This window comes from Solanum pennellii, chromosome 12, assembly GCF_001406875.1.
Source record: "Solanum pennellii chromosome 12, SPENNV200".
Lineage (NCBI taxonomy): Eukaryota > Viridiplantae > Streptophyta > Magnoliopsida > Solanales > Solanaceae > Solanum > Solanum pennellii.
This window is the reverse complement of record NC_028648.1, coordinates 57,507,595-57,521,763: the sequence shown is the minus strand read 5'-3', so window position 1 is coordinate 57,521,763 and position 14,169 is coordinate 57,507,595. Positions and strand designations below refer to the sequence as shown.

Below are 14,169 nucleotides of genomic sequence, written 5' to 3'. Positions count from 1 at the left end.
CCTGAACCATCATTACCACTTAAATTAATTATTTAACAAAATATACATTGACTAAATACCTATAGTTAAGCAATTGGTCTAATATCTCATGTAAAATTTTGCGCGAAGAGTCAAAATAGTCCTAGTTTTTAGAATAACCTAGCGATTCGTTACATTAGACATTAGAGTTGTAATACAAAACAAAACCTATCCTAATTATAGAAAATAAAGGAATTGTAATTTACATAAAAGAATTGTGAGTATCTATGGAAGAATCCTAATTAGGATTCGTTATCATCTAACCACCCCGGAAAGCGCATGTCGGGGTTCGAGACAATGAGCTTGGACCGTATATGAGCAAATCGAGAGGAGATGAGAGCTTTGGTAAACACATCAGCAATTTGATCAGTGGAAGGAATGTATTGAACACGAAGTTGTCCGCAAGCAACCTTCTCTCGAACAAAATGATAATCAATTTCAATATGATTAGACCTTTGATGAATGACAGGATGTCAGTGAGATAAATGACACTGATATTGTCACAGAATATCATGGGAGGACGAGGACATGACAATCGAAGTTCTTTAACCAAACTAGTTATCCAAGATACTTTTGAAGCGACAAATGTAATGGCACGATATTCAGCTTCGGTGCTAGACCGAGCTACTACCTTTTTCTTTCGCGAGGAGCAACTGATTAGATTAGGACCATAATATACAGAAAATACATGATGTGAACGACGATTATCAGGATCAGCAACCCGCCCTGCATCACAATAAACATTTATAATAGAGGAAGTGGATGGCGTGATGGTTATTCCATGTGTAAGGGAGCCTTTGAGATAACGAAGAATTTGTTTCACATCTTTCTAATGATCCAAGGTAGGATTATGCATATATTGAAAAACATGACTCACCGAAAAAGAGATCTCTGGTCGTGTGATAATCGCATATTGAAGAGCCCCAACAATACTCCTATATAAGGATGGATCATCAAAGGTTTCACCATGTTTGGACAATTGAAATGTGCTATCTGCTGGAGAAGAAGAAGGTTTACAATCTGTCATTTTTTCGAGAGAGTAAGTCCCGAATGTAGCTAGCTTGAGAGAGATGCATACAAATCCCACACGAGGAACTTCAGTACCCAAGAAAAAAGAGAGATCACCAAGGTCTTTTAGAGAGAACTGAAGATCAAGTGATTTGGTGAATGAGGAGATATAAGAGGGATCGCTACCCATTATGATGATGTTGTCCACATAAACCAAGAGGTAGGAAGTAAAGAAGGGAGTATGACGGACAAACAAGGATGAATCAGAGTAACAACAAGTATATCCATGCGATAGGAGAAATGTTTTGAGCTTGAGAAACAAGGCGAGAGGAGCTTGCTTTACACCCTATAAAGCCTTCGATAAGTGACACACAAAATGTGGGTGAGACTTATCAATAAATCCTGGTGGTTGAGACATGTAAACAACCTGTGAAAGGTCACCATTAAGGAATGCATTATTAACATCTAACTGCTTAAGATACCAACCTTGAGACACTGCATTATATAAGACTAGTCTGATTGTTGAAGGTTTGACAACTGGGTTGAATGTATCATGGAAATTAACCCCTTCTGCCTAGTGAAAACCTTTGGAAACTAAACGAGCTTTGTACCTTTCAATCGACCCATCTGCCCGATGCTTAATGATGTACATCCATTTACAACCCACCATATTTGCATTAGGAGGACAAGGAGAAAGTGTCCATGTGCGATTATGAATCAATACTTGATACTCAAATTCTATGGTGCACAACCAATCAGGAGATGATGCAGCTTGCTTATAGGTTTTTGGTTCACTGGCCAAGGAGGATGAAACTGGGATCGGATGGTGAGAGATATAGCGAGTGCTTTAGGCTTGAGGGAATTTGTTTGAGCTCTTGTGGTCATAGGATGATTGGAAGAGGTAGCCGGCCGAATATATATGGGAGCATTATGATAAGAGCTTGAACTGGAGGATACGACGGTGGTTGGAAATAGATTTTGTGGTGAAGAGGTTGTATCAGAAGATATAGATGGAAGCGATATTGGTAGAGGTTGAGTAGATAGTGAGGATGATGATGAAGGATCTGCCAGTGAAGGTGAGGCAACAACTAAAGGAACAAAGTTGGAAATTGAGTACAGGAAATAAGGAGGAGGGTGGTAAATTGTCATTAGAAAGAATTGAGTAGTAGTTTTATAACGAGGATAAGCAAAATTCTCTTCGTCGAATATCACATGGAGAGCAATATAAATTCAATTGGTGGGAGGATAGTGACACAAATAACCTTTATGCTTCGAAATATAACCCAAGAAGACACAAGGAAGAGAGCGACAATTTTATGATTATTATAAGGACGGAGAAAAGGATAGCATAAACACCCAAATTTTCGTAGAAGTTGGTAGTCTAGTGGACGATTATAATAGCTTGATAGGGTGATTTGAAGGACAATATAGGAGTGATGGTTCGGTTATGTAGATATGTGGCTGTGGAAAATGCATGTTCCCAATATTGATATTGAAGACATGCGTGAGCAAGTAGAGTTAGTCCTTTTTCCAAAATGGTATGATTACGTCTTTCTAGAGCCCCATTTTGTTCATGAGTGTGAGGACACGATAGACGATGAGTTATTCCTAAGGATTGGGCATATGAAGACACATTACGATATTCCCTACCCCAATCCGTTTGCAATGTTTTGATTTCTTGCAAAATTGTGTGTCAACCATTTTATGAAAATATTCAAAAAGGCATAATACATAAATATGCCCTTTAACTTGGCTTCGAATCACATTTATTCTCTTCAACTTTGGGTGTGCACAAGTAGACACTTAAACTTGTATAAAGTTGAACAAATAGACACACATGTCCTACATGTCATTTTTGTCCTATGTGGTGTCTTATGTGTATTATGTCATGTAGGACTCATGTGTTTATTTATTTAAAAGTTGGATAGTTGAAGTGCATGTTTGTGCATTATGAAAGTTGAAGGTCAAAGTTAAAATTTGAAGCAAAGTTTAGGATCGAATATATGTATTATGTCATTTAAAAACATCAAGTACTTGAGATTTTGCTGTCAGAAAAATATCCAAACAAATTTAGTGGAATCATCAAGAAACTGAACATAATACTTATTTCCATTAATAGAAAGATGTGGAGAAGGTCCCCAAACATCAGAATACACCAAATCAAAAAGAGATAAACGACTTGAAGAAGAAAATAAAGGGAGGCTATAACTCTTTCCTAATTGACATGATCCACAAACTGTAGACATTTTATTGGATGATACTGGAAGATTAAAACTAGAGACTAAACGACGTAAAATTTGCTCATGAGGATGACCAAGGCGTTCATGCCACGCTTGGATTGATGCTCGTGAGTAGATAAATGTGCGAGGAGTTGAGGATGAGATAACTGGAAGCCTACCACCATTCAAACAATATACGCCATTATCAAGTGACCCTCGAAGTAGAGTTTTTCCTTGAGTATCCTTCACAAAACAACAAGAGGGGTGAAATTCCATAAAGACATTGTTATCTTTAGTAAATTGAGAAACACTAAGTAAACTCTTGGTGATGGAAGGAACATGAAAAATTTTATTAAGATGAAGAGGTCGAGTAGGACAAGGAAGCTTAGAGGAGCCAGTGTGATGAATAGAGAGTTTTTGAATAGAGAGTTTTTTACCATTACCTACAGCAAGATGATTTTCACCATTATAGTCCGTGTGAATGGATAGTTGAGACAAATCCGATGTAACATGATTGGTGGCACCAGAATCTGCAAACAATGAATTGTCAACAATAGCCGAAGGAGACACCATATTAGCCGATGGAGTGACCATATTGGCTTGTGGATGATTAGAGGAACGATTAGGTGGATATGAGTCCATGTTGTTGCGGTTGTACCAATTACGAGCATGGTGGTTCGATTTCTCACATATTTGACAAATAATACGAGGAGATGATCTTCTAGAAGAATGAGAAAGATTGATGTTGTTTGGGCGACCGGAGGATGTCACACCTCTTTTATTTATGTTTTAATTGTTGAGGATATGACGGGTTTTTTTATTTTTTTTTAATTTTTTTTAAGTCGCCACTTGAAATTGAGCTTTTTAGGTGTTTCAAGTCACAATATAGTTCTTAATTTAAAATAAAAACTTTTTTTGTTTTGGTCTACGAAAAACAGATATTGGGTAAGGAATTCTATTGACCGGAGGGAAGGTATGAGGCACCCCCCCGAGTCCCGTGGTTCTAGCACGGTCGCTTTATTAACTTATATTTGGCTAAAATAATTTATTTATTTAATTTGGAAAAAAGGGGGGAAAAAACTTAATTACTATTTTAAAAAAAAAACCTGATTGGCCTAAGAGCGTAACCGCACACAAGACCCTTCTTTTTAGAAAAGAATACACACCAAGGATCGTAACCGAACACATGATGGTATTTGAAGTTTTTTTTTTATAAACACAATAATTAATTACTCAAAAAAAATAACGATATAAATGGATAAAAGAAAATGGTGCAACATATAAACCAAGAAATGATTAGTTTTTATTTATTTATTATTATAAAAAAAAATTCTAGCATTTATATTTATGGTTTTACCAAAGGAAAAAAAAAGTTTTACTACTAGACAATGACAACAAAAGAAATTTTTTTTTACAAAATTACAATTAAACACACTTTTAAACTAATGATATACTAGTTTAAATTTCTTTTTATATTTTTTGTTTTATATACTGATAAAAATTTAAGAAATAACCAATTTGGTAATTTTTTTTTTTATATATATATATATATAAATGACTACCTTGACTTATTTGATAGAAGATTGCAAAATAGAAAACTTTTAATTGTTGAATTATTAAGTCAAGTTAGTCAAATTTGTATTTTTACTTTAATAATCAATTCATATATTTTTTTTTAAAAAAAACATATTTACTTTTTTTTTTAGAAAAAACCAGATTTTATTTTTTTGTAAAAATAACCAGATTTACATTTTTTGCAGAAATAACCAGATTTTTTTTTTGCAGAAATAACCAGATTTACATTTTTTTGCAGAAATAACCAGATTTTATTTTTTTTACAGAAATAACTAGATTTACATTTTTTTCAGAAATAACCAGATTTACATTTTTTGCAGAAATAACCAGATTTACATTTTTTGCAGAAATAACCAGATTTACATTTTTTGCAGAAATAACCAGATTTACATTTTTTGCAGAAATAACCAGATTTACATTTTTTCTTTTGTTGCAAAAATGACCAGATTAAACCCTTTTGCAAAAATGACTAGTTTTACGTTTTTTCTTAAGTTCATTCCTTAAAAAAAAAAGTTCCGAAAACCTAAAAGATTTGCAATTGTTATACTTTAATTACTTAATTTTTTTTATTATTATTTTTTTTACTTATTAAAGCTAAAATTTAAGCTAAAAATGATTAATAATATATATGTACATCATAATAAACATAATCATATGAAAAACACTATAAAATAATAAACTAATAGAAATATACAAACAAAGTAACATAAGGATAAACATAATCATACGAGAATCATAATAAGCTTAGCAAAAAATATCAACAATTTTTCAAAAAAAACAAAACATAAAAATAACATAAAGATTACATTGAAATGTAAAAAAGAAATACCTAGAGTTGATGACAAGCAAATATAGGAGCAAATTTAATTGAATTCCCAAGACAACCAAATAGAGATATCTTCTTCTATTTTTTTTTTAAGAAGAAGAAATTTTTTAAGTAAGTTTTTTTTTTTTTGCAATTTTCTTTCTATATCCTCCTTTTTTCTTTCTTCCTCAAGGGGGTTTAAATAGGTGATCAACATTAACATCCACCTTTCTTGAAAACTTAAGAGCCAATGCATGCATTGGACTCTTTGTTTTCCCAAGGTGCCACCCAAGATGGCCAATGAATTTTTTTTTTATTTTTTGTTTTAAGAAAAATCAGATTAATTGAATATTCTTTTGCCCTTTTAGATGACCCATTTACTTTATTCATTAATTGAATATAGTTATATGGGTCATCAGAAAATAATAGGCCCAATGTCATTTAGATGGCCCATTTCTTTTATTCATTGTTTGAATAATAGTTAATGGGCCATCTGAAAAAATTTAAAATAGGCCCAAATGTTGACCTATTTCATCAAGACCCAAACAAATTGACCCACTAACACAAAATCTAAACATCTAAACAATTTTAAAGATCAAACACAACAAAATAATGCAGAAAAAAAAGTCAAAATAAATAAATAATAAACATAAAAATCAAAATAAAAAATAATAAATAATAATAATACTTCAAGCAAATCATCAACATGATAAACTTAAAGAACATTAATAACATAAATCCGACATCAAACGACTTATATGGTCAAACGAAAAAAGATAATGATGAATTTGGATAAAGATTGAGAGGGGGAAAAGATTGATATAACTTCCGGGTAAATGAAGGTCGCCAGAAAACTTTGCCGGAATTTTTTTGATGGATTTTGAACTTAAAATTTATATCAAATGATAGCCCTTGAAGAGCTCTACACATTTATGTAAAGGGTTTGGGATGGGAATGACCGGAACTTTATAAATCTAAGAAAAGTAAAATTTTATATTTGGTTTTCCTTAGATCTACGGAGTTTGGCTATAGATATGGATGAAAGGTTTGTAGATTTAGGCAGAGGAGGATGAAAGGAAAATATGGTAAATTTTTTTTAAAAAATTCCGGCCAAAAAGGTGGTGGCCACCGGGCGGTGGTGGCGGTAGCGGTGGCCGGCCGGCGGCATGGTAGTAAGGGGAAGAAGAAAGGGACAAAAAATCTAAAACGAAAATAAAAGAAAAATGCTAATTTTTTAGAGTTTTGTATTTTTGTTTGGGTCCAATAACAGCCCTTGGATCAAAATATCATGAATGGTTGAGATTCAATCTTGACCATTTCTATGGACCGGGTCAAGATCAATTGGGCCATCAGAATTGATTTAAATCAGCCCAATTTAAACAAAATTGGGTCATTTGAGCCAATAAAATAATAAAGACAAATACCAAAAATTCAAATAAAAAAAAATTCCTTACTAAAAATATTATAGGAGTAAAATAAACACGTCAAAAATTAGGTGTTCACAGCATGCCCCTCTTTGCTTGGAAACATGAAGAGTTTTCAAGCAAAGAAAGTGAACGAAGTGGCTAATTTTTGACTGTTTCAAACTCCGATGAAGCCATTTTGAAAAAGATGACCAAACTTTGCTTCAGAGGTTGCCTACATATCCTTGATTAAAAGGAAATCAGATCAGTGTAGCTCGAGAACTTTGATAGTCGAAACTATCAGAAAAGACGGCTTAAAGATTGCTTCATATTGCTTGTCATCATCTACTGCCTATAATTACAAAGAAAAAAAAAAGTTAGAGAACTATGTCTCTCTACATTATAAATGTTACAAGATCCCTAATTGATGTATCTTCTTAGAATCTTGTCTAGATCTTTCACTTGCTCTGTGCATTATCTTTGAGATCGATCTTCATGCTGTCTTGGCGGCTGGTTGATCATTCTTAAGTGCATGTTTTAACTTGAGTGAGTTGTTGAAACTCAAAAACTCAAGATCACAAAATGAAGAACCCATGAAGAATATGTTTCCTTTAGAAAAGAAGAAAACATATGAGAATCTTGAACTAGGAAGAATGACCCTAGAATGAATATGATAAGTGAAGCGTGTTGCCCTGAGAGTTCCAAATAAGTCGCATTGTCCTAAGATTGGATGTATCCCCAAAATGTGAATAGGGTGTGTATAACCTATGAATGTTGGAGCGTATTTCTCCAGACATGAATATGGTGTGTATTGACCATGAATAAAGGATGTGTGCTTGTTGCACGAAATTGAGATTGGTGCGTATTGCACGAAATTCAGACAGGTGCGTATTGCACATGAACAAAGGATGGCGCGTATTGCCCATGAATAAAGGATGTGTGCTTGTTGCACGGAATTCAGATTGGTGCATATTGCACGAAATTTAGACAGGTGCGTATTGCACATGAACAAAGGATGGTGCGTATTGCCCATGAATAAAGAACGTGTGCTTAGTGCACGGAATTCAGATTGGTGCGTATTGCACGAAAATCAGACAGGTGCGTATTGCACATGAACAGAGGATGGTGCATATTGCCCATGAATAAAGGATGTGTGCTTGTTGCACGGAATTCAGATTGGTGCGTATTGCACGAAAATCAGACAGGTGCGTATTGCACATGAACAGAGGATGGTGCATATTGCCCATGAATAAAGGATGTGTGCTTGTTGCACGGAATTCAGATTGGTGCGTATTGCACGAAAATCAGACAGGTGCGTATTGCACATGAACAGAGGATGGTGCATATTGCCCATGAATAAAGGATGTGTGCTTGTTGCACGGAATTCAGATTGGTGCGTATTGCACGAAAATCAGACAGGTGCGTATTGCACATGAACAGAGGATGGTGCATATTGCCCATGAATAAAGGATGTGTGCTTGTTGCACGGAATTCAGATTGGTGCGTATTGCACGAAAATCAGACAGGTGCGTATTGCACATGAACAGAGGATGGTGCATATTGCCCATGAATAAAGGATGTGTGCTTGTTGCACGGAATTCAGATTGGTGCGTATTGCACGAAAATCAGACAGGTGCGTATTGCACATGAACAGAGGATGGTGCATATTGCCCATGAATAAAGGATGTGTGCTTGTTGCACGGAATTCAGATTGGTGCGTATTGCACGAAAATCAGACAGGTGCGTATTGCACATGAACAGAGGATGGTGCATATTGCCCATGAATAAAGGATGTGTGCTTGTTGCACGGAATTCAGATTGGTGCGTATTGCACGAAAATCAGACAGGTGCGTATTGCACATGAACAGAGGATGGTGCATATTGCCCATGAATAAAGGATGTGTGCTTGTTGCACGGAATTCAGATTGGTGCGTATTGCACGAAAATCAGACAGGTGCGTATTGCACATGAACAGAGGATGGTGCATATTGCCCATGAATAAAGGATGTGTGCTTGTTGCACGGAATTCAGATTGGTGCGTATTGCACGAAAATCAGACAGGTGCGTATTGCACATGAACAGAGGATGGTGCATATTGCCCATGAATAAAGGATGTGTGCTTGTTGCACGGAATTCAGATTGGTGCGTATTGCACGAAAATCAGACAGGTGCGTATTGCACATGAACAGAGGATGGTGCATATTGCCCATGAATAAAGGATGTGTGCTTGTTGCACGGAATTCAGATTGGTGCGTATTGCACGAAAATCAGACAGGTGCGTATTGCACATGAACAGAGGATGGTGCATATTGCCCATGAATAAAGGATGTGTGCTTGTTGCACGGAATTCAGATTGGTGCGTATTGCACGAAAATCAGACAGGTGCGTATTGCACATGAACAGAGGATGGTGCATATTGCCCATGAATAAAGGATGTGTGCTTGTTGCACGGAATTCAGATTGGTGCGTATTGCACGAAAATCAGACAGGTGCGTATTGCACATGAACAGAGGATGGTGCATATTGCCCATGAATAAAGGATGTGTGCTTGTTGCACGGAATTCAGATTGGTGCGTATTGCACGAAAATCAGACAGGTGCGTATTGCACATGAACAGAGGATGGTGCATATTGCCCATGAATAAAGGATGTGTGCTTGTTGCACGGAATTCAGATTGGTGCGTATTGCACGAAAATCAGACAGGTGCGTATTGCACATGAACAGAGGATGGTGCATATTGCCCATGAATAAAGGATGTGTGCTTGTTGCACGGAATTCAGATTGGTGCGTATTGCACGAAAATCAGACAGGTGCGTATTGCACATGAACAGAGGATGGTGCATATTGCCCATGAATAAAGGATGTGTGCTTGTTGCACGGAATTCAGATTGGTGCATATTGCACGAAATTTAGACAGGTGCGTATTGCACATGAACAAAGGATGGTGCGTATTGCCCATGAATAAAGAACGTGTGCTTAGTGCACGGAATTCAGATTGGTGCGTATTGCACGAAAATCAGACAGGTGCGTATTGCACATGAACAGAGGATGGTGCATATTGCCCATGAATAAAGGATGTGTGCTTGTTGCACGAAATTGAGATTGGTGCGTATTGCACGAAATTTTAGACAGGTGCGTATTGCACATGAACAAAGGATGATGCGTATTGCCCATGAATAAAGGACGTGTGCTTGTTGCACGGAATTCAAATTGGTGCGTATTGCACGAAATTCTCGCATTGATAGGCAAAATGCGAGTAGAATGAGATGAAACACCAAACGTTTGAAGACTTTGGAGATCTTCCTTTTTGCGATGTTTCCTTTGAATTGTAACCCTGCATTTTTTCTTCCTGTGTTGAGCAAATGAAAGAGAAAATTGTTAGTTTAAAATGGTGGTTGGTTTGTGGCCTTGGTTCTCCAACGACTTGACCATACTCACGATCAATTTCTCCAACTCTACTACAATTCCTTGGTTAAGCAACCTTTGAAGCTCCCTCTTTGTTAAACAGGGGCCTTGATCTTTTGGTACTACCAAATATCATGATGCGAGTGATGTCCCAAAGAATGATGACCTTCATGAATTTTGAGTGAAGATCTGAGGTATTTTAGTCCTTGTTCAATGGCTTGTCAACTCAGATACTCAGCTTTACTTTTGGGAACCCGTAGTAAGCTTTGCACTCTTTACTTTATTTTGTCAAGAGATTATATCAAAAGGAGAAGAGAAAAAAAATAATAGTAAAAAAAATATATCAAACTTAAGAGTAGGAAAGATTGGATCAAGAAAACTATAAACTTAATGAAGGACATTCCTTTAAAAATGAGAAAGATAACTTATTTGGAGGCATATGTCGACTTTGATTGAACCACGACATGCACTTGGACTTGCCCCCTGATCCATTTTTTTTAGTTCTCAAAATCTGAGTCATCTTCAATTGATCTATGTCCCCTTTATGCAGAGGTGTCGAGAAATGATCATCTTTGCAGATTTCATTCATGATGTTCTCTCCCTTTATCTTAAGGTGCCCGTAGGATTTTCACGTATCAGATTTTATTTCGTCTTATGATGCCTATGAAGGTTTTCACCGATAAGACACTCTCTTCTCTTTTTTTCTTTTTTTTGATGCTGCCTTTGATGATTAATATCATTTTCAGATTTGACCAAAAAGTCGGTTGCCAGAATAAACAGAATTATGATCTGACATTATTCTATATATAAAAAAAAACTAAAAATGCCCCAGTTTTCTGTAAATACTGGAAAACAGATTTTTTTTTGATATGACCGAACCCCTAAAGGGTTGCCTACGTATCCTTTCGGAATCAGGTCAAACGTAGTTCAGAATTTTCAATGAGAGATTTTTTTTTTGAGGAGGTGCCTCTGTTCTTTCAACTCCAAACTTGTTGCAGAACCTTAGAATGCATTATATGTAGTATCTTTTGACTGAATCTGCATTAAAAATTATGCCCGTGGTTTTTCCTTCCACATCAGTAACGTGCAGGGCTCCTTTAGACAATACTTCCTTGATAAGATATGGACCTTGCCAATTTTGGGAAAACTTTCCCTTTGCTTCTTCTTGGTGCGGGAGAACGCGCTTTAAGACCAGTTGACCTACTTCAAAGTGTCTTTGGTGCACCTTTTTGTTGTATGCACGAGCCATCCTTTGCTGATAAAGCTGACCAAAACAGACAGCTGTCAATCGTTTCTCGTCTATTAAAGCGAGTTGCTCTAGTCGGGTTTTGACCCATTCGGTATCTTCAATTTCAGCCTCAACAATAATTCGAAGAGATGGAATTTCAACATCTCTTGGAATCACAGCCTCAGTTCCATACACCAGCAAATAAGGAGTTGCACCAATCGAGGTACGCACTGTTTTGCGATATCCTAAAAGTGCAAAAGGCAGTTTCTCATGCCATTGTCTAGTGCCTTGAACCATCCTTCTGAGAATCTTTTTGATATTCTTGTTGGCTGCCTCTACAGCTCCGTTGGCTTTTGGTCAGTATGGAGTAGAATTGTGGTGCACAATTTTGAACTGCTCGCATACCTCCTTCATCAGATTACTATTGAGGTTTGCAGCATTATCTGTGATGATAGCTCTTGGGATACCAAATCGACAAATAATGTTTGAATGAACAAAATCCACGACCGCCTTCTTAGTGATTGCTTTAAAAGTTATCGCCTCCACCCATTTGGTGAAGTAATCAATTGCAACCAAAATGAATCGATGTCCATTAGAGGCTTTTGGCTCGATTGGTCCGATTACATCCATTCCCCATGCAACAAAGGGCCAAGGAGAAGCCATGGGGTGCAACTCTGAATGAGGTGAATGAATGAGATCTCCATGGATTTTACATTGATGACATTTTTACACAAAGTGAAAGCAATCTTTTTCCATGGTAAGCCAATAATACCCCGCCCGGAGTATCTTTTTTGCAAGGACATATCCATTCATGTGTGGTCCACATACCCCAGCGTGCACTTCATTCATAATTTTCTCGGCTTCTTCAGCATCCAAACATCTCAATAAATTCAAATCCGGAGTTCGTTTATACAAAACATCCCCGCTCAAAAAGAAAACATTAGCCAGACGTCTAATAGTTCTTTTTTGGCTTTTGTTGGCATGTTCGGAGCATCTCCCTGTCTTCAAAAAATTCTTGATGTCTGAGTACCATGGATCACCATCAGGTTCTGCTTCCACTGTATTACAATAGCCATGTTGGTCCCGAACTTGAATCTCTAATGGGGTGATGTAAGTGTTTCCAGGATAGGGAAGCATTGAGGCCAAAGTAGCCAAGGCATCGGCCAAATCATTATGAAACCTGGGAATGTATCTAAACTCGATGTACCTGAACCTTTTGCTAAGATCTTCCACACATTTTCTATATGGAAGGAGCTTGAGGTCTCGAGTTTTCCATTCGCCTTGAGCTTGTCGGATAAGCAAATCAGAATCTCCCAACACAATTAATTCTTGCACACCCAAATCTATTGCCATAGTTAGACCCATGATGCAAGCTTCATACTCAGTCGTGTTATTTGTACAAAAGAAGCGAAGTCGAGCTGTTGCAGGGTAATGTTGCCCTGTGGGCGATATTAAAATTGCCCCAATTCCTATGCCTTTTGTATTGGTTGCTCCATCAAAGTACAATTGTCAGGCTTTATTTCCATTTGAACCTACTTCCTCAATTGAGTTAATCTCTTCATCTGGAAAATATGTATCCAATGGTTCGTAATCACCATCGACTGGGTTCTCTGCCAAGTGGTCTGCCAAAGCTTGGGCTTTCATTGCAGTGCGAGTGAAATATATAATGTCAAATTCAGTGAGCAAAATTTGCCATTATGCGAGTCTGCCAGTTGGCATTGGCTTCTGAAAGATGTACTTTAAAGGATCCATCCTTGATATGACAATAAGTAATGCCTTAACTTTTGAGCTACCCAAGTTAGGGCGCAACACGTCCTTTCCAAAAGGGTGTACTTGACCTCATAACTAGTGAATTTCTTGCTCAAGTAGTAGATAGCCTGCTCCTTCCTTCCTGTAGCATCATGTTGACCGAGAATACACCCAAAGGAATTATCTGTTACTGAAAGATATAGAAAGAGAGGCCTGTCAGGTTCAGGCGGTACCAACACGGGAGGGTTGGACAAATACTCCTTGATTTTTTCAAAAGCTCGTTTACAATCTTCTGTCCATCTGACAGCAGCATCCTTCTTCAAAAGTTTGAAAATGGGCTCACATGTGGTTGTGAGTTGAGCAATAAACCTGCTGATATAGTTCAACCTACCAAGTAGACTCATGACTTCGGTTTTATTTTTCGGGGATGTCAAATCTCGAATGACTTTTATTTTGGAGGGATCCAATTAGATTCCCCTTCTACTGACAATAAAACCCGAAAGTTTTCCAAATGGAACTCTGAATGCACATTTTGCTGGATTAAGCTTGAGGTCATATCTTCGCACTCTTTCCAAGAATTTTCTCAGATCTTGCACATGATCAACTTGTGTTTTAGACTTGATGATTACGTCATCGACGTATACTTCAATTTCTTTATGCATCATATCATGGAACATGGTGGTCATAGCCCTCATGTAAGTCGCCCCAGCATTTTTAAGACCAAATGGCATGACCCTGTAGCAATAAGTTCCCCATGGA

General features: G+C 36.9%; 3 protein-coding genes across 3 annotated transcripts; all 3 read right to left on the bottom strand.

The window, feature by feature from the left end:
• Positions 1–277: 277 nt before the first annotated feature.
• Positions 278–1,216, bottom strand: LOC107006401 (uncharacterized mitochondrial protein AtMg00810-like). Its single transcript, XM_015204963.1, has 2 exons — positions 896–1,216; positions 278–847 (listed from the first exon to the last, which is right to left on the bottom strand). The coding sequence occupies exons 1-2, from the start codon at positions 1,214–1,216 to the stop codon at positions 278–280; spliced, it is 891 nt and encodes a 296-aa protein (XP_015060449.1).
• A 10,229-nt stretch (positions 1,217–11,445) lies between these two features.
• On the bottom strand, positions 11,446–11,958 carry LOC114075323. The gene has a single exon (XM_027913805.1). It carries the CDS (start codon positions 11,956–11,958, stop codon positions 11,446–11,448), a length of 513 nt encoding a protein of 170 aa, XP_027769606.1.
• Positions 11,959–12,387: 429 nt separating this feature from the next.
• On the bottom strand, positions 12,388–13,014 carry LOC114075322. Its single transcript, XM_027913804.1, has one exon. The coding sequence runs from the start codon at positions 13,012–13,014 to the stop codon at positions 12,388–12,390; it is 627 nt and encodes a 208-aa protein (XP_027769605.1).
• Between the last annotated feature and the right edge of the window lie 1,155 nt (positions 13,015–14,169).